At 40.4% G+C, this 21355-nt stretch overlaps 1 protein-coding gene across 2 annotated transcripts in view; it reads left to right on the top strand.

The window, feature by feature from the left end:
• The first annotated feature begins 4124 nt into the window (after positions 1-4124).
• The window catches only part of RELN (reelin), a 522571-nt gene continuing 505340 nt past the window's right edge, over positions 4125-21355 (top strand). For both annotated transcript variants that reach the window (XM_003318728.5, XM_054656222.2), the window contains exon 1: positions 4125-4646. In XM_003318728.5, the coding sequence (XP_003318776.2) occupies positions 4421-4646 (226 nt within the window). In that variant the 5' untranslated portion in view covers positions 4125-4420. The remainder of the gene's footprint in view (positions 4647-21355) is intronic.

Genomic DNA, 21355 nt, shown 5'->3' with positions numbered 1-21355 from the left:
CTATAGCCAAGTAAGAAGTGAGGTGAGGGAGAGGAGGGTGGAAGATGTGTGGTTAGGCCACAGGAAACAGGAAGGGCATTCCAGAGAGAAGCAGGGGCAGGGCAAATCCCAGGAAGTGGAGAAACTTTAAAAAAAGGGATTTTTAGTGTTGAGGAATCAGATTCTGTTTCAGAAATCTTACAATATAATGACTTTGTGTTGTCCCATAGTTTATCTCATCATGGTATTTCAATCTGGGGTGGCAATAAGTAACATGTTCTGGCAGGACGTACGTAACAGAGCCAACTCTCTAATATCCCACCTTTCCCAGTGCAATTTCATTTGCAAAAGGCTTACTGATCTTTAGGGTCTATTTTTGTTTGTTTTTTTGATTTTTGTTTTTTGCTTAGGAGCCTCAATTTTATCATACAGTACCATGTCTTATGAGTAATAGATTTTATAAGTTTATTAGCTGCTATTGGGTTTGCTCTCATGTGGCCTTTTATTACCATTTTAGAGTCTAATAAGTCAACTGATTTCAGTTTGTTCACCCTCTTCATATTTATATTTACATATTTTTTGATTTTATAAACTTTGTTTGATTTTTACATGGTAAATAAGAATAGTGACTCACTTTCCCACATATGCCAAAATGTTTAATGCTTCATCTCAAAAAATATCAATGGAAGGCAGATGAGTGAATTCTTGCAACCTTAAAATATAATTTAATGTCTTCTTTGTATTTCATTTGGATGAATCACCTCCCAATAATTTAAAAGCTATGTATCTGATATATGTATATATATACACATGTATATATATAGAGATATAGCAGATATATATATACACACACACATAGCAAATATATATATATATATGAATTTAATTCCCATCGTGTTATGATTATTCAAATACTGGGCAATAATTTCCACTTATCAAGAAGAAGTGGATTTATCTTCTAAGAATACTTAGTTTAATTCTTTTGGTAGACTAATTATTATTTCAAAACTCTTTTAATTAAAAATAAATCTCATTCCATTTTAAACTCCCTTTCCCACAAGCCTATTCATTTTCACCTGACATCACTTTTTATTTTTTGCAGATGTTTTTGATGTAAACCATTTTTTGTGGAAAAGCACTTCTCTATTTTTCTATTAGTTCAGAAGGTTTTTGGATTTTGCAGACCCAATATTCTTGGAGATACTTATTATGGCTCACTAAATAGAAACGAGGTGTAAGGGTTAGCACACAAATTGGGAAACAGGAAGTTTTGCTATCTAACCTGGGTTTCCACCTTATTGCGTGATTTCAAGTAAGTTGCTCACTAAGAAGATGCTACTCTCGGTTCAATGGATTTTATACATGATTTATGTATTTTTCTGATTTTCTAAAGGTTATTTAAAAGTTTTTAATGATGACTAGTTGAACTGGCCTAATCAAAAAAAGTGTCAGAGATGAAACAAATATGAACTTGAGCCTCTACAAGGTATTCATGTTAGTTCTAAGGACTGCAGACTGGAGTGTACCAACATTTACTCCCCTCTTGACCAGCTCAACACCACTCAGGACATTATTTAAACAGTCTTTGTGTCTGTTATTGAACAACTGCAGAGCTGTAGCCAGAAATATGAGCTTGCTTCATGGCTAAGAGTATAAAAGTTATTCAAATGTAATAGCAAAGAAAAGTGGTAAAAATTAAGGAAGCACAATAAAGGGGAAGATTGAAAAATAAACTTGGTCACATAAATTCAATGTTAAGAAAGCCATGTCGAGAGATATGAGAAAAAATATTTCTCTGAGAGTGCACTACACAATGGAAAGAAGGGGACTTCCTGGGAATTGAGGACCTTATATGAATTAAATTCCAATCATGTCCTGGACCAAGCGTCAGCGCTTACTAAAGACAGTTTATTTAAGCAGCGACCTTGGCATCAAGCATGGCCAGACTTGATCCCAAGCTCCTTTAACTTCTATGAATCTCAACTTTCTTCTCTTTAAAAATGAAGATAATTATACCTACTTTGCAGGCTAATATAAGGATTAAATGAGGTATTCTGACACTGGATGAAGAATAATTATCCCCCCATCCCTCTAACAACACCAACATGCATTCTTTAGAGCCGATTTGCAGTGGTTAAAGTGTCAGAATCAGACTGCCTGGGTTCAAGTCACAGCTCTCACTAGCTGTGTGACCTTGGACAAGTTACTTAACCTGCCTGTGCTGTTTCATCATAGTAAAATGAAGCTATTAATGGTACTTTTCCCATAGTATTGTTATGAGGAATAAGGGAGTTAGTATGTATAGTACTTAGGACGGTGCTCAGTGCATAGTAACTAAACATTTTAAAAGTGTAAGCCAAAAACATTAAATAGTTTTGGATTCTTTCTGCAAGTGATTAATTTTGTCTTTGGCTATATTCACATGACTGGACAGGAAGGCAGTAACAGCCTTGTTAGCTGTGGGCGAGTATCTCCTAATTCTGTTTGGGGCAACACCACCTGCTCCAGCTAGGGCTGTCGACTGTGGCAGGGCACTGCAGGACAAGAGCCTCTGAGGCCAGCCAGTCTGCCCTGCATCCAGCCTTTGTCACTGACTTTGGGCAAGTTATCAACATTTCTGAGTGCCTCCTCCCTTGTGAAATAGGGATATTTTTTGCCTCTCCAGTTAGTGTTAGGATTAAAAAGGTAAAGTACGTCTAGCCCCACAGCCTGCACCCCGCAGAGCTACAGTGTAGCAATTGTTACCACATCATATATATATGCACATACATATATGTATACACTGTATATTATTTATATGGCAGTTAAGCCTCTGGGGATTTTGAAGTAAGGGAAACAAGAAACCAGCTAGAAATGGGCCCTTTCTACCTATCATTCGGTCTCAGTAAGAGGAAGAAAAACAATTTCTTCCTTTTGCAACGAAGTGATTACAGAGGTCTCCCCTTGGACCCTGATTTTCACCGCCCCTGGCCCCACAAATGCAGGCAAAGGCACTATCCCTTCCAATTTTATAATCTACTCATTTCTGTACGTGCGGGTTTATCTGGCTTGGTGGCAAGCCAAGGGTGGGTGGGGAGAGGCATTAAAACCTGGCAACCCCGCTCCCCCATCTCCGGATGCCGCAGGGCTCCTGCCAGCCGTCCTCGGTTAAAAATGTGCTTATGGATTATTTCACTTCCCTGCAGTTCATGTGCAGCCGCTCATTACCACCCGCTTCAATCACTGCTGCCAACATCTCCCCTGAACGTTTTTCCCTCCCCCGATTTCAGGGCCATTGGTCATAACCGACATTTAAAGAAAATAAACACTGATTTAAAAAATTACAACACCCATCTCTGCCTGAAGAGCCCAGAAGCAATGAATAACAGAACAGTCCGGCGAAGAGAGCCTGTCGGATCTTAGCTCCGCCAGCCCTTCCTGCCTCACAATTCCCCACAACCGAGCAGCACAAATCACCATTTCCAGGCACCACTCGAGTCTGCCAATTCCACTTTCGCTGAATCTCATTTTAAAATCCTCTACAGATGAGGCTCTGTCGCTGCCGCGAGGGGCCGGGCGGGGGCGGCGGGAGGGACAGGGGGCCTGGGTGGGAAGGGAGCGCGAGGGCCCCTAGCGGTTCGCGGCCTCGGGCGGATTCCCAGAACGAGTGCGGGCCGCCCGGACTGGCAGACTGCGAGCCCCGAGGGGCGCGGGACGCAGCCGGCTCAGACAAAGAAACCGGCGCCAGCGGCCGTCCCTGCCGCCCCTCTCCTTCCCTCACGCATCCTCCCAGGAAAAACAGGGCACACTGACGGCCAAAGGGGCTGGCCTTCCCCTTCAGACAGCTGGACGGGAGGTGCCCTCTGCGGGGCTTTGACGTCCCTCGCAGAAGAGTCGCGGGCTCAGCGGTCCTCGACAGCGTTCTCGTCCCGCTCCCCGGCGGGCGCCCCTCCCTGTCCTCTCGGGTGCGAACCGGGCGCTGGCCGGGGACTCCGGGGACGCGTGCGCCCCTCGCCGCGCGAGGTGCCGCCGAGCCAGCCCGAGAGGGCGGGGGGCGGGCGGGGCGGCGCGCGGGGGCGGGGGAGCGGCCGGGACACGTGTGGCGGCGGCGGGGGGGACGCGGCGCCCGGGGCTTTAAGAAGGTGTGGAGCGGGGCGGGCGCTTTCCCAGGCCTGGCCGAGGGGCGTCGCGCAGAGGCGGTGGCGGCGCACGGAGGCGGCGGACGACGCGCTCTCTGCGCCCGCAGCCCCGGTCCCGCGCTCCCGCGGCCCAAAGTAACTTTGGGAGCCGCCGTCTCCCGCGGAACTTCTCGGCGGGGGCCCGCTCCCAGGCCCGCTCCCGAGCCCGTTCCGCTCCCGTCCGCCTTCTTCTCGCCTTCTCTCCGCGTGGCTCCTCCGTCCCGGCGTCTCCAAAACTGAATGAGCGAGCGGCGCGTAGGGCGCGCGGCGGCGGCGGCGGCGGCATGGAGCGCAGTGGCTGGGCCCGGCAGACTTTCCTCCTAGCGCTGTTGCTGGGGGCGACGCTGAGGGCGCGCGCGGCGGCTGGCTATTACCCCCGCTTTTCGCCCTTCTTTTTCCTGTGCACCCACCACGGGGAGCTGGAAGGGGATGGGGAGCAGGGCGAGGTGCTCATTTCCCTGCACATTGCGGGCAACCCCACCTACTACGTTCCGGGACAAGAATACCATGGTAGGTACCGCAGCACCTCCGCGCTCGCCGCCGCCGGGTGCGCCCGCCAGCGCACCTTTCTCATCCCTTTCCTTCTTCCAAGGGGCATTGGAAACAAGAACCATGACAACCCTGGCCCCAGCGATGCGTTTGGTCCAGGGAGCGAGAATAAAGTTAGTGGAGAATGGAGTCACAAGTTGGGATTCATTCTCCATGTCCCCACTCCCCGAACGCATCTCCTGGTAATGAGCTGGTGCTTGTGCTAAACGCCTGAGAATTCCTGGGGGCCGGTGTCTTTCCCCCTCACTCCCCGTACTTACCGCAGGCACTTTAAATTGAACCTGCGCATTTTGTTTCTTTACTCCTAGGACTTGGATTTCAGACCTTTGTCCTGCTCCCGGTCCCCCCAGATGGGTCCCCGGGGGGGCGTTGGGGGCTGTCGCTGGGCTTTGCGGGCAGGCTGGTGACAGATTGAAGCGCCCAGGTCTGTGGCTGCCCCGCGCCGCTCGCCCGCAAAGTTCCCGCTGCTCACCAGCCAGGAGTCCCTGGCATTTCATTCAGTGTCAAACAGCCCTCCTGAAAGGGAGCGGCTGCTTCCAGCTCCCTATTCTTTTGAAAGTGTGATTTAATATGTCAGTAATTGATGATTTTTCTGATTCCTGCCTTACTTTTACATGGTGCTTCTTGTTAGAATTATCTTTGTGATGTTTATTAATGACTTTGTATTTTATCTGCACAGCTTTAATTTCCAGGTAGAGGCTGGAATCCCTTATAATTTAGAGGTATCTTAAAAATGGAATCATTATGCAGCCCTGCATCAAAAATAAACATTACAGAAGAAATAAAATTTAGCTCCAAGAAATATAATATTATGTAGTACATGTATTTTAAGCTAGTACATCGAGTATGTGGAAAAATAAAAAATGTCTCTTTTCTGTATTTCTTCTGGGACTTCTGAACATTTCATGTCTATAGAGCTTTTAAGCAGCGACAGGCACTATTTAATTAGAATTTCAACCCCAAAATATTTATACCCAACCAAATAGAAACCATTGTCCAGTAGGCTCCTGTTAATAGTTTCTATCTCTAATAGGCTAACAATCATTGGCATGGCGGGAGATAATCTACGGGGTGCTAGCACTTAAGATAGACAAGCATTTAAAAATTATAAGAATCCTTAAGATTTTTCTGTTTTAAAAAATACCTTGATATCTATTATAAAATATTTAGCCTAAATAAACGTCTCCTAGAGGTTTTAAACAGTGCTTTTACAACTTCCTTGTGGCATGGTGGCAGTCTTGTCTGTAAAGCAGGAGTTTAATTTGGTGGAATTTTAGAAATAATTTTGGAAAATTAATGTTCTGTAACTAGTCCCTTTTTAGATAAAAGTGCTTACTACGCCCTCTTCCCAAGAACAATCTAGTGCTTTTCTGAGGTAATGAGAATCTTTAAGTGAAAGGAGCAGCTACTGTGATGGCAACCAGACCTAACCCAAAGCCTGATTGACAGCCTGCTGCTCCGTGCGACTCTTAGCAAAAGTTCTTGCCCGGTATGATCTCTCAGTGAGAACGGTGGGTAAGTGAGTGAGGCTGGTCTCAAAGGCGTGACTGTCAGGTTATGATGGAAGACCATGTGATGATACAAAGCTTTATTATTATTTTTTCTGTTTTCCACATCCTTTGGAAGGTCTCGATATCGAAAACTTAACTAAAAACACCAAAATATCATACACCCTTTGGTTTTGCTCCCTTGCACCCTTGACTAGCAAATGCAAGTCACCTTAAGACTCACCATAATCACATATCTAAGTCTGAAAAGGAATGGATAACATAGAGTAGAAATAAAGTGTAAATACTTCAAGTTGGACATTGCGGAGGAGAATCTCAATTTCCACCACCAGAAAAGGTAGAGAAATTGTATTATGTAAGTTATGAAAGGTCAAGTTATTATAAGCTTTGAGAATTGTGTCAGATTTTAAATTTATGTTATCTATTTTATTAAACATTTAGATTTTGGAACTAGCTGTAGCTATAGGCCTTAAAGTAAGAGTTTTTTTTTTTTTTTTTGTAAAATGTTCTACAGGTAGAATACATGTTTAAAAATGAAGTGATGCTTATGTATGTCTCTTTTCCTTTTAGGCTTTTGAAAATTAATTTTAAAAATTCAGACACACACACACACAAACACACACACACACACAGCTTCTGTAAGAATTGAACTGCCAATAGGAAAACTTAATCTCATGTACTTTTGTGGTTGGCCCATTTTGATATGTGACCAAAATGAAAGGTCTTTTGCCCAAGAAGTCTTCTTAAACTTATAAGAACTGTGTAAAATGTTAGCTTGAGACTTTATTTCTAACCTTCTGGATCTTTAAAGTGTAACAGTTATATCAGAAAAAATCAGTCACATTTATGATTTACATTGAAGTCACCATTTGAATGAACCATGTTTAGGTGTAGAGCTGATAGTTGTGACTTTTTTTTTTTTTTTTTTTTTTTTTACCTAAAAGAATGCATTGAGATAGAGGTGGTGTGCACAATAGCACCTAACATAGAACATTTCTGTAGATCAGTCAGCTGCCCTCTGACACTGGGGTGTGTGGCAGAGCTCAGAATGTAAAATGGGGCAGCAATTGCCAGTCTAGAATAAAAGCGGTTCACAATTATAGGTCCCTGTATGTGTCGTATTTAAATATATCTATGGAATATCTTTAACAAAAATAAAAAATATATAGTACTAAAAAATCTGGAGCTTTCGAGTCTAACAGAATTGTCACAGGTTTTTACATTAAGTAGTATATCCATCTATTTTCAGTACTGGCAACTCTATAAATAGTCCATGGTTACATCTGGTGTGTTCTCATCTCTCAATTAAATGTCATTTGGTATCTCTTTCTCATCTTCATATATCTTGTAAATTATGTTGTCTCTGACTCTTTTGAAAGGGCATTATTAGTCACAATGAACCATGAGTATACCACAATGTAGAAGCTCAGCAAAAGGAGGTCTCTATACATCATGTTGAATTAGAAAGGTCTCAGGGTCAGAACATTTTTTTTTTCCTAGAATTTCCTTTTCTTTTGCGCAAATCCTAAGACATGGTCAGTTTCCCCAATGTGCGTTTCGGGCACCAAACCTGGAATTTTTTGTTTTGTTTTGTTTTGTTTGGTAGAAAGTTGCAAATGATGGGGAAATAGGAAACGAGAACCTACATGGTTTAGTCAGGTAGCCATTTCTCTTTTCCAGCCATGCCCCGTAATCAGCACACCTTCTCCTAGGGACAAAGGCAGTATTGTGAAAAGTGTGATGGTTGGATTGAAGTCTGCACCTTTCCTCACCCATGGTCGTTCCTTTTCCTCACCCCCAGCCATCAGGTATCTACCATCCATTTTGTTTGCCACTCCTCCCCTTGCCCCCAATCAATTTATGGTGAATGTGACTTGTCAGTGTTAAACTTTCCCACATTTTTTATTGTAATTGTAGAAAGATGTCTTTCCCCTCTTTGCCTAAAGTAAGTTTAGCATCACTGAACAGCCAGATAATAGATATGGGGATAGAAAGACTTGGATGCCCCTGAAATCATGTCAGTAAGGAACTGCCCCTCACAAGGTTGGCTTTATTCAGTCCCCACCAAAAAGGAGAGGTCAGCCATTAGAAGAAGACATTGTGCATGAAAGACAAGCGTTAAGTAAATGAGTCTGCCCAAAATACTTGAGCTTTGGTGAGACAATGTACCTAAATTTCTGAATGGACTAGAATTTCTGTTACTATGGTAGCATAAGATGGGGGAAGTGTTCCATTAACAATGAGAAGTATGCTCTAAAATATCAACTGAGAGAAAAAAATTTGGCCTTGAGTAGAATTGAATTGGTGATGTGGTATGATGTTTTAAAAGGGGGATTTTATTGTATTTTGTAAGTCCGGCGTCACTATTGGTAATTTTTTCATGCTGTATATCTACTCCCATTTTTAAAAAAAAAAATTATACTGTGAGACAGACAGGAAAATCAGTGTTCTATTCCTAAAACTAAACGTTTACTTAAAAGAAAGGTATAATCAGGATAGAGTATTGAGGGCACTTTATTTTGACAATTTCCAGTATTACTGTTAAAGACACACGTGTTCTGAAATTAACCGGTTGCTATTTAAAAATTCTTGTTCAAAGGAAGTGCAATTTAATGACCTTTCAAATACCAGATGATATTTATGTCAGACGTAATTTTTGGAAATATATTCCAGATTTAATTCCTTTCAAAGGAATGATTTTATTATTTGAAATAAAGTAATTTGCCATTACTGAAGTAACTGCATTGCTGATCAGGTGATCGGTTATTTATCCTTCATATGTCTGATTCTGGAATCAGTGTATTTAAACTTTCAAAATCATTTGTCAAATGCAATTTATAAGTGAACTGAAGCTGCGTCCTGCTTATATAGGACTATGAAAATTGGGCATTTTAGAGCATTTTGCTCTACTTGTTACATATTTATCTTACTCTCTACAATTTATTTCATACATATTTTACTGATGTGGTTGAGATTGTTTCTTAAATCATAAATCTTGCTTCCTGTAATTTATATTCACTGTGAGTTTCAATTCCAATTTTAAACTAAAATCAAGTCTTTACAGTTATAGTTCAAAATATTTCATTTTGGCAGAAATTCCTACTTCATTCATTCCTACATTACTAGGAGTTATTTAATTATATTTCCTTCCAATTTGTGTGAATCTTTGTTTTAAACTATTAATTTTATTTGCTTTGAAAATGTTAATAAAATGGTAATGTTGTATCGTTGTAATAATATGAATATAGTTTTTACAGAACTGTTTTATTCCAGTAAATTTGACTTTCCATCTTTAAAAAGAGTGATATTTTACCAAGATTTTAAAGTCAGCATTTTTGACTTTCAAATTTTTATAGATTAGTTTTATTCAAAAGAAAATATCTAAAAATCTGTCTTTGATTTTTTTTTTTTACCTCCTGGGAATTGGTCAACTTTATAGAATAAACTAGAAGCCTTACTCCATCAATTATTTAAGATTGGTTGCATATTAAGCCATAATTGTTTTTCTGATCACTTCAAGTGCTAGTTTGAAACTTATGTTATGCCTTTAATCTTCATAAATAGTTGCTGATGCAATGACCCCTTTATTTCAAATAACCTTTACATTTGAAAAGCATAAATAAATTGAGTGACCAGTACTTTTTGAACATTTACATTTTAAAAGACACACACACACACACACACAGAGAGAAATATGAAGTGTTTTGTGTCACATAGAAATAGAAAAACTGGATAGCACTACACTCAGGAAAAAAAGGAAGGTGGAGTGCATTAGGTTGGAATGGGCAGGTTCACTGTGGACAGAGAGAGGTGGTTTAGGCTATGCCTGAGTAATGACTTAATACATGTTAAAAGGCAAATTGACTTATCTAAGTATTTTCATTTCAAAAACATTGGGGTGATTAATCCACCGTGTTTACCTGATTTTAGAGTCATTTTAAAAATAACTGAACTCTATAGCATTTCAGTCTCATCAACTTTAAGCAAAAGCGTTTTAAAAGCCCTATTTCAGATACTCGAATTGAATTTTCAAATATGAATATCTCATAATGACTGTTCAAACGCAGGAATTGTGTAGCTTTAAAAAATTATTGGCTCTTAGGACATTCCGCATGAAATGACATGATCTCACTTTGGTGTCAGTTATGTGGCTCAGAGAGTAATTTTCACCACAGTCACCTGCCATGCCCATCTCATTGAAGGCAGAGCTTCTGAAGGGTTGAATGCTGTGCCTATAGGTTAGCCAATTATTTTTAAAATGTCTGCTTCTCTAAAACTATACCTATTTTTTTCTTTTTTATTCTATCCTCTCTAAGAACCAATTATAGCAAATGTATTTGAGGATGTGTGTGTGGCAGGGGGATCAGTACAAATGTAGAAATGTTGATTTGTGGTATAAGGCAGCCCTGAATCACTCAAAATAAAAAACAAAGCTAAGATAATTAGATAGCATTGAATCCCACTAAGAAATAGTTATAAGTGTTCTGAGTTTTCAAAGTAAATGTTTAAAATGCAGGTTATCCTTTAATGCTGAATTAGCTTTCCTTAAAAAAATAAAACTTTATGTTGAAAACAAAATAAAATTTTATTATAGCTAGGCACAGTGGCATATGCTTGTGATCCTAGCTACTTTGGAGACTGAGGCAGGAGGATCACTTGAGCCCAGGATTTCAAGACCAGCCTGAGCAACAAAGTGAGACCCCGTTTAAAAAGAAAATTATTGATTAAAATACTCTTACATGATAGGAAAGGTGACATGTTATAGATAGCACCGATTATTGATGTCCACTGGTGCCCACAAACCAAGTGACCTGAAAAGGAGTGACAGTAGACCATAAGTGCTACGATCACCTTAGTCCTCTCTCTCTGCCTTTCCCATCTCCTTCCCACTGTATCTCATCTTCTCTTCCTCTCTCTAAATTTTATCTTTGTCTTTCCTCCTTTGCTTCCTTTGACTCCATGCCATGGTCCTTGCTTTCCCTCTCCTCTTCCTTTCTCCTTTCTGCTTCACCACTTTGTTCTTTTTCTTTTTAAATTCTTTCACTTTCTTCCCTTCAGGTTTCCCCCATTGCCATCTCTACACCTTTTTTCTCTTCTTACTGATAGTAATATGAAAAAAAATCAGTACATTTATTATCAACTATTTAGGTCGGTCATAATTCTTGTATCAAGCTCTGAATTGCTGTGGTCCTCCCATAGAATTTCTTCATATCGCTGAATTACATGGAGCTGCAAGGGAGCCATGGAGGTGAGTATTTTTTAACTGGATGCTGAAGATAGACCCGTGTTCATATCTTGCTCTGCCATTTATTGGCGGTATAATTCAGCGATATGAAGTGAAAATCTATTGATTAGGGTCTTTGGGAAGGTTCTTTTTATTATTATTATTGAGGCAGAGTCTCAGTGTCGCCCAGGCTGGAGTGCAGTGACACCTTTTCGGCTCACTGTAACCTCCACCTCCTGGGTTCAAGCGATTCTCGTGCCGCAGCCTTCTGAATAGCTGGGACTACAGGTGCACACCACTAGACCAGGTAATTTTTGTGTTTTTACTAGAGACAGGGTTTTGCCGTGTTGGCCAGGCTGGTCTTGAACTGTTGACCTCAGATGGTCCACCTGCCTTGGCCTCCCAAAATGCTAGGATAACAGGCATGAGCCACTGCACCCAGTCAGAGTCTTTGGGAAGACTCTTGATAAAACTGATAAAGAATATTTTATAAAAGACTCAGCAGGCACTTACTTTTTGCCCTAACCTTGCCTATTCTAGCTCGGAGATGATACAACCATCTTTTGACCTTGAGGATAATGGCCACATGCCAATGATGGTGGAACAGAACTTTAGAGGGAGCTGGGTCCTCCTTTATATCTTCAGGCAGCTATGCCAGCCCTGAAATAATGATGGGACTTCTTGTATTGTGAGAAAAATTAAGTTGTTTCTGTTACTTGTAGCTGAATGCAATCCTAATTAATATGTATTTCATCTAAACACACAGATGTCCCAGTTAACATTTGCTTTTAGGTCAGTCATAATTCCTGTATCAAGCTCTGAATTGCTCTGATCCTCTCATAGAGTTGGTTTTGGTAACCTTGATAAAACTGAGGTGTTTCCTAGGAAATTTTTAACAATATATTTTCAAAATATCCCTTAAGGTATGCTACTTTTACAGGTGGCAAAGATAGTGCATTTTATGTTAGCTTTTCTAATTATGCTTTGAGAAGGTAACCTGTGCCTGACCTCTTATATACTGATAATTTTTGCTTGTTCGTTTCCTTCACCTAACTTTATTTCCTGACACTATCTCTCTAAAATGCAGTGTCACCATATGTAAATCCTGTTGACATTTAAAATATCTAGACGTGTGACATGGTTGTGAATGTGAGCTCTGCCCCATCCTTAACCTTGTTTGTCACATCTGGCTCAGCCTCTAGGACTTTATCCAAGTTTGTCATTTCTTTTGCTTATTACATATTGACATAGGAAACAGACATCTGAGTCTTACCTTCAGGAACATGTAATCTCTTTGTTTGGGCCACCTTTGTTGTGAATGTTGAGATATGTTATGATCATAGTTCCAGTTCTTTTCACATTTCCTTTTCTTTAATAAACACTTCCTGTATTCTCATCCTGCAAATAATGTTATATGTCCAGTGTGTGAGATGGAGGAATATGAGGAAATTGGTTGGTTCTAAGCTCTTAGAAAAAGTGGATTTACACTCCAATTTCAAGCACTAATATTACCTGAAAAAAAAGGCAACTCAAAGACTCCTGAATGAATGAATTATGACAGTGACAATAGCAAACCCTAAAGTAGCGCTTAATATGTGCCAGGCACTGAGCTAAATACTTTACACATATTAATTCATGTAATTTTCACAAAATCCTCATGAGGAAGGTACTGTTATTCTCATTTTATGGATGCATAAACTGAGTCACAGAGAGGTTAGTGTTTTGCCCAAGATGGCAAAGCTGCTGTGTAGTTCTCCAGAATCCATCCTTTTAGATAGTACGCATTTATTTTTCAAAATGGTGGTTATTTCAGAAAAGGAAAATAATAATAATAAAACTAATCTCAAAAATGAGAAAACAAAGAAAAGTAAAAGCTAATTTTATTATTTAAAATAAAGATTGCAAAATCAAACCAGAAAGCTGATATCTATGCTAAACAAAGCTGGAATTTCGTACTCATAAGTCCATAATTCTTTGACCAGACATTGTCTCCCAGGTAAAGCACAAAGCAATCACCTTGAATACTGTTGGCCTGAAAGAGTTAACATGCCTTCAAAATATGACACATAAAAATACAAAAAAAAAGGATTTACAACCTTTTGAAAATTTATTTTTAATATTTTGATAATATAATTTTTATTAAGAATTTTTTTTTTTTTTGGAGACAGAGTTTCGCTCTTGTTGTCCAGGCTGGAGTGCAATGGCATGATCTTCCCTCAACGAAACCTCCGCCTCCTGATTCAAGCAAGTCTCCTGCCTCAGCCTCCTGAGTAGCTGGGATTATAGGCATGCACCACCACACCCAGCTAATTTTGTATTTTTAGTAGAGACAGGGTTTCTCCATGTTGGTCAGGTTGGTCTCGCACTCCCGACCTCAGGTGATCCGCCCACCTCGGCCTCCCAAAGTGCTGGGATTACAGGTGTGAGCCATCGCGCCTGGCCAAAAAATTTTAAGTAATGAAGAAACGTGTTCTCTCACACACTAATAGAACTTATATAGGATTTGAATATAAGAGAATTGAAAAATGTAGGTGGGGAGGGACATTTTAAAGATATTTATTGAAGTTCATCTATTGTATATTCCTCTCTTTAGGAAATTCCAGTAAATGTTGTTAGTCTGCAGGCACAGCCTGTGAAACTGAATGATGTGGCACACAGTAGAAGTCCTTGGTGACCACTGAGTTTCTGCAGTCTGACCTGTTCACTGCTCAAAGTTCTGCTCTTACAGTGATATAAACCCCATGGGATAACATTTGTTTTTACTTGCCTTTGTGGAGTTATTTTTCATACATGGATCAGATCTTCAAAAATCACTTTCTGTTGAGCTAATTTGAATGAGAAAAAAAGGAGAGCAACTGCTAAACATCCTTTCCAGCCCTTGCCTCCAAGTAGTCCACCTGCTGCCACAGAGGGCAGAGCTCAGCTCTAGACTTTATGGCAACCAGGCTAGGAGTGAAGCATGAGGGATGGCAAGGCATGTGTCATGTCTAGTGATAAGAAGTGGGGTCTGCCCTTGTCTCATTCTCCGGTAGTATAGGAATGTTTCTTGATTTGTCACCATTATAGTTTATTCCAAAGTTTGCGATCAGAGCTGAACCAAGATCCGCTGACCCCTGGTAGAAGTTAAATAAAAGGGCCGAGGAGAGATTCAGGCTGAGAGCTTCCTATTCAGAACCTACAGAGGTTCTCAGAGGGTTTGAAGGTGGGCTCTTGTTCTTACTAGGAGAGAAAAACTTGCCTCATTGGACTTTAACGACTCAAAGGAGCCTTTATACAAACATCACCAAAAAGTGTAGAGATGTTCCACATATAGATGTTTTCTTTTCTCAAGCCTGAAACACCAGATCATTTCTCCCTGTACCATTCTCTGATGAGCTGTGCTAAGTTGTAGCTCTGATGTGCAAATCTGTGAGCCTCCAGGGTGGGGAGGGTAGGAAGCCATGAGACTAACGTGATTTCACCTGATGCAGGTATTACAACTTTTAGAATATTTATTTCAAATGTAAGTGGTTTATGCCAGACTGTTAACAGAAACTGAGGCAGACATGTCAATTCCGAAATATTTTAAACATAGAGAACTCCAATAAATGAAGAGTTCAGAATTGGTATCACTAATGAGTACCCAGGGGATAGCCATCTGTATTCATTGAAATGAAATGCAAATGCTCTAGAGATCAGATTCGTCTCAATTATTAAAATAATGATTGATTTGACACGTATTGCTTAGTGATTTTTGCTCATCCGAACAAGTTTGTCCTGTACCATCTAGACCAGTCATTCCTAACTCTTTCTACAACACAATGAACAATATAGAAGCTCTGCAAATATTTAAGAATAGGAAATACTGAACGAGGTGTGTGCTTCCTTGCCATCCTGTAGAAGCAGTCACTAATGGAATACTATTCAGCCTAAAAAAGAAGGAAACTTTTCATTTGTGACAACGTGGATGAACCTGGAAGGCATTATATTAAGCAAAATGAGCCAGGGAACAGAAGGACAAATATCACATGATTTCACTTATATGTGGAATCTGAAAAAAGTTGAACTCATAGAAGTAGAGAATGGAATGCTAGTTGCCAGGTGCTAGGGATTGGGGTGGGTGGGGAGATGTCAGGCAAAAGATAGAAAATTTCAGTTAGGAAGAATACATTCAAGAGATCTATTGTACAACATGGTGACTAGTTAATAACAATATATACTTCTTATCAAGATGTTTAATCTCAAATAAAATGTTCATTTCTTTGATTAATTTAAGATAAATAGATGTTTTCATTGGGTAAAAAGAATGTTTCTCCTTAGAAATATTTCTTAGTGAAAGAAACATTTGTAATCAGAATTTAAGGATGGTTATTAGAGTATTAAGCTTTTGTTTTGCTGGTATGGTATTCGTCTCTAAACCTTTATTTTTATTTACCTCGGAAAATTGACCCAACTTGGAAAAGCGTAAATTTTATTAGCTGCCATTTTGGAGAGTGGCAGGTGTGTCAGGGTACTCTGCTTGCCAGCAACAGAAACCAACTCTGGCTAACTTGGGCTTAAGGGATTTATTAGTAGGAGGTGGGTTAGCTTGCAGAATGGAAGGAAAATCCAAACAGATGTAGAAATGATTCGTGTCTCAAGGAGGAGGGAGTGGTCAACTGCTAAAGGAGTCATGGTAGTAGGAACCAGTAGGGAGGCTTTTCTGGTCTCACAATTGGGATGAATCCTCTCCAACTTCTTTTCATTTTGTTTCATTGAATACTGGATTCAAGTTCCTGGGACCACAAGCATTATTGGCCTAGCAGGGGTAGGGTGGAATTGCCCTCTTATTGTACATATAGATCTAGCCTAAAAGGGACTTACGCTTTTTTAGTTTTGTGGAAATGCCTTCTTCTCTTCTGAAAGTTGTACACTGCAGTATAGGTGACCTCTCCTCGTACAGGAAGCCCAGATACTCCGGGATTGTATCTGCTCTGCCTCACTTCAAACTGCCAGGGAATTTTTTTTTTTTTTTTTTGAGACGGAGTCTCACTCTGTCACCCAGGCTGGAGTGCAGTGGCATGATCTTGGCTCACTGCAACCTCCACCTCCTGGGCTCAAGCGATTTTTCTGCCTCAGCCTCCCAAGTAGCTAGGATTACAGGCACACACCACCATACCCAGCTAATTTTTGTATTTTTAGTAGAGACGGGGTTTCACCATGTTGGCCAGGCTGGTCTTGAACTCCTGACCTCAAATGATCCACCCACCTCAGCCTCCCAAAGTGCTGGGATTACAGGCGTGAGCTCCCACGCCCGGCACTGCCAGAGATCTTACACTTAACAACCTGCGAGGGAATATCAAAGCCTCTTGGGCTCAAGTGATCCTCCCAACCTCAGCCTCCTGAGTAGCTGGGATTACAGGCACGTGCCACCATACCCCGCTCATTTTTGTATTTTTTATAGAGATAGGGGTCTTACTGTGTTGCCCAGGCTGGTCTTGAACTCCTGGACTCAATCAATTTGCCCGACCTCTTGATTGCTGGGACTACAATTGTGAGCCACCATGCTCAGGCCAGGAGGTTGACCATTCTAATGCTTTCAGTGCCACCTTCATGCTGGTGACTGCCTAATGACTCCCTGACTGTCTTAGGCCTTCTGTGTCTTACTGCCCACCCAGTATCTCCACTTGGATGGCTACTGGAGCTTCTTGTTTCCCCTCCCCTGACTCTCCTAAAGCAGCTTCTTCTGTAGTCTCTCCAGCTATGTTAAGGCCAACTCCGTTCCTACAATTGTTTCATCTCAAAATCTTTTTTCTCTAATGCTCCACATCAGTTCCATTCCGAAGTCCTGCTGGCCTTGCATTTCAAAACACCCAGAATTTGCCATTGCCCCAGCCACTTCTCACCTGGATATTACAATAGGCTCCTACAACTGTCTTTGTGTTAACGCTTGCTCACTTTCATTCTAGTCTGAAAATAGCAGCCTGGGTGCTCTGCTAAAAGCCAAGACGATGCCACTCCTCTGGTCTACACCTAAGACATCGTATATTTCCCCCATTTGCCTGTAACAGCCCTGGTCTTTCTCTGTTTTCCCAGTGTCCATCCAGTTTAGCATTTTACCAACAAAAGTAACAAAATCTAAATAGTAAATTATATAGTCATTCTAGCTATATCTCTGGTTGCTCCCAGTCTGTCTTTGAGAAAAAGATAACATATTCAGCATGGCCTCTCAAACCCTGTAGCACCTGCCTCTTTGGTTACTTTTCTGACGTAGTATTTTACCTCTTATTCCTCCACTGAAACCATAGGGCCTCTTTTGTGTTCTTCAAACACAGTAGGAGCTCAGATCCACCTCAGGACTTTTGCAGTGCTATTCTCTTGTCTAGCATCCCTTTCCCTAGATGGCCTTGTATGCCTGTCCTTTCCTGATTCAGGTCCATACTCAAATGTCACCTTCTCCATGAGGCCTTCCCTGACCACACCATTTAAAACTGCTCCATTCCGGCCGGGTGCGGTGGCTCACGCCTGTAATCCTAGCACTTTGGGAGGCCAAGGTGGGCGGATCATGAGGTCAGGAGATCGAGACCATCCTGGCTAACACGTCTCTACTAAAAATACAAAAAAAAAAAAAAAAAAAAAATCAGCCAGGCGTGGTGGCGGGTGCCTGTAGTCCCAGCTACTCGGCAGGCTGAGGCAGGAGAATGGCGTGAACCCAGGAGGCGGAGCTTGCAGTGAGCGGAGATTGCACCACTACTCCAGCCTGGGCGACAGAGCAAGACTCCGTCTCAAAATAAATAAATAAATAAATAAATAAATAAATAAATAAATAAATACTGCTCCATTCTTCCCAGGACCCATATCCCCTTGACTGCTATATTTTTCTTCATTGCTATTATCATCCTGTCTGTATTTTGCTGTTTTACCTTGTTCCCTTTGTGTGCTCTATCAGTATAAATACCTTAAAACCTCATCAAAGCAGGTTTTGCTTGCTCCTCTATTGCCTGTTTTGCTTCTATTCCTAGTGCCTAGAACAGTGCCTGGCACACAACAGGTGCATAAACATTTTTATTTAATCAGTGAGCAAGAATAGCACTTGGGATCCCTGTCTAATATGAGATATAGTTAAAATTGTTGTCTGAAAGTGGCAGTGCCAAGATAATTAATCAAGAGGATCATCTATAAAGATGGGTTTGTGAGTACAATTTCTAAATTTTGGCTTTGAACCTGTGATAACAATGTTTGAAAAGAAAGTCTGAAAACCGTGTTTCTACTTTCCCACTCTTCAAACTTACAAAATTCTCATGTCTTCTGTGAGAATATGCAAAGCTATTTATAGCAGTCTGTTGGAATGAGTTTACTTTAACTATATGTTAGCATATCCAAAATAGTTCTCATAGCAATTAGTGACTACAATTATTAATAGAAACTATAATAGATTTAAAGTTGTTATTCCCAGAAGCTTCTCTATGCTGCGCCATAAATAAATTTGAAACAATCTTGATGAATGGGTAGCTAGTTTGTATTTAAATTTTCATTTGAATAGGAATAAATAGTGGGAAGGACAGAAACCAAAATCGTTTGGCTCCATACTCAACAGATATGTAATAACCTTATAGAAAACACACAAAAATGGAAACTCGACAAATTTCCCCAAAGATTTTGTCTTCTAAGAGAAATTTACTTGGACAGTGATGAACATAGAAAGGGAACAGCAGCTGAGAATTCTGCATCTTCATTAAATTACATGTATTGATATCCTATAAGTTGAGAGGATCGGAGGCTCCAAACTTATGGAAATTAACATGAATGTTTCCAGGACTTGTTAGTGAGAATAGCTCAAATCTTATAGATAATGTAGAAATAAAATTCCACTCTATCCATAACATATTTAGATATTTTAATTTACGAGCCTTTGAAATCAGAGATGGCTTAACTCTCAGGGATTTGTGGTAGTGGATAGCCCACAGGCTCAGGAAATGCACTGGCTGAGTTCATTTCCAAGCTTTGCACTTTTAAGTCATGTGGCCTTGGACAAGGGATCTCACTTCTCTATGTCTCCGTTTCCTCGTCTGAAAAATAGTGATGATAGTACTCGTCACACAGGGTTGTTTTGGATCTTCAGTGAGTTATTGCATATGAAAAACAACATTATGCCTGTCACAGAAAATGTTAAGTACTATTTATTTATTTATTCATTTACTTTTTGAGATGGAGTCTTGCTCTCTTGCCCAGGCTGGAGTGCAGTGGCACCATCTCGGCTCACCTCAACCTCCACCTTTTGGGTTCAAGCAATTCTTGTGCCTCAGCCTCCCGAGTAGCTGGGATTACAGGCATGCACCACCATGCCTGGCTAATTTTTGTATTTTTAGTAGAGATGGGGTTTCACCATGTTGGCCAGGCTGGTCTCGAACTCCTAATCTCAGGTGATCCACCTGCCTTGGCTTCCCAAAGTGCTGGGATTATAGGCGTGAGCCACCACACCTGGCTGAGTATTATTATTATTATGACATACTTTTTGTTATTTTTTCCTGTGATTAAAAAGGAATATATTTATTTAAACTATAGTCTTAGGAATTATGATCTTTTTAATCTTAACATTATGTGCTCTTGATATCAACATTTTTCAAAAACATGATTTTCATGGCTCCACAACATTTTACTGTATGCTGTAGCATAACTTAAAAATCTATAAATATTTCACATTTCAGGTGTTTTTCTTTTGTTTTCAGTGTTATAAACGTTATGATTAATATTTTTGTATATATTTTAAATTTTGGCAAAATTCTTTTCCCCAAGTTGTGGTTTTATTTTTATTTTTTTCATGAATTTTTATATGCCCATTGTGTTAATATATTTATGAAAACAGATACATTTTTGTTTCTTTTGTTTTCTCATATTGCTTTTGTGCTGAGAGCGTCTTTTCCTAATTGCAGACAAGGTAAATATTTACATAAATATTTTTCTTATCTTAACTATATTTTAAATTGTGGATTATAATAACTTGCATGCATTGTTAGTGGGCTTATCTCACTTGTTTATGTTTCTTTTCCTGTAGAGCAAAGGGTTCCCCTAGAACCACACAGACACTCTCTCTTACTACAGTAACTTCTGCCATTAACTGCCTTGTTCCAGCCACTGTTAGAAATGCTCTTGAAAAAGCTGTCACATGCACCAAATGGGTTGGATTATCACTACTGGCTGTGACAGTTGAGTGCAAATGCCAGATGCCTTTACTTAAACCTTCAGGGCACCTTTGCTCTTTCAACAAAATTCTGGAATTCTGCACAGAATTCTTTTTGGGATTCTGATACTCTCTGTTGTGAAACAACTGGATCACAGTAACTGCTGACATCATGAATACATTCTTGCTGACGGTACCTCTTTTTTGGTGTCAATCATAAAGTTTTTCTATCTAATCTTGTAGCACGCACACACACACACATAATCATATGCCCACATACATTAGCAGTGTGTGAAGCATCTATCTCTTTATGAAAGAAAATATTAATAAGCCAGAAAAGGAACACATATGAAATACAAACTGTGTAGGTTTCTTGTTCTTTCTAATTTAGCTTTAAAGCGATTCCTGCTGCTCTCAGTTCTCGTCTCATCCTTTCTTGTAAGCCTCTGCCTGACAGTGATGCTGCATCTCATCATGGCATTCTATTTTCCTAAATCTAGTAATGTCAAACTTTAGGAGTCTTTGATGGATGATGGCCCCTCTATTCCAAACAGAAGTCAGATGGCCAACGCCAGTCATTGTGATGGGGATCTGCCCATACTTCATCTGCATTCCATCCCTGCCAGTGCTTCTCAGTGGGACAGTGCCATCCACACCTATTTACTCTGTAATTCTAAGAAATATTGTAGAATTTCTTGGGAAGACTTAGAATATTTAGTTATGAGATCCAGTGAAATCCTCTTTCACGTAGTTCTCAGGACCAAGCTCTTCCAGCGCAAGGGAGGAAACTAGTTTCTAA

The sequence above is a fragment of the Pan troglodytes genome, chromosome 6, assembly GCF_028858775.2.
Source record: "Pan troglodytes isolate AG18354 chromosome 6, NHGRI_mPanTro3-v2.0_pri, whole genome shotgun sequence".
NCBI lineage: Eukaryota > Metazoa > Chordata > Mammalia > Primates > Hominidae > Pan > Pan troglodytes.
The sequence above is the reverse complement of the archived record's forward strand: the minus strand, read 5'-3'. Positions and strand labels throughout refer to the sequence as shown.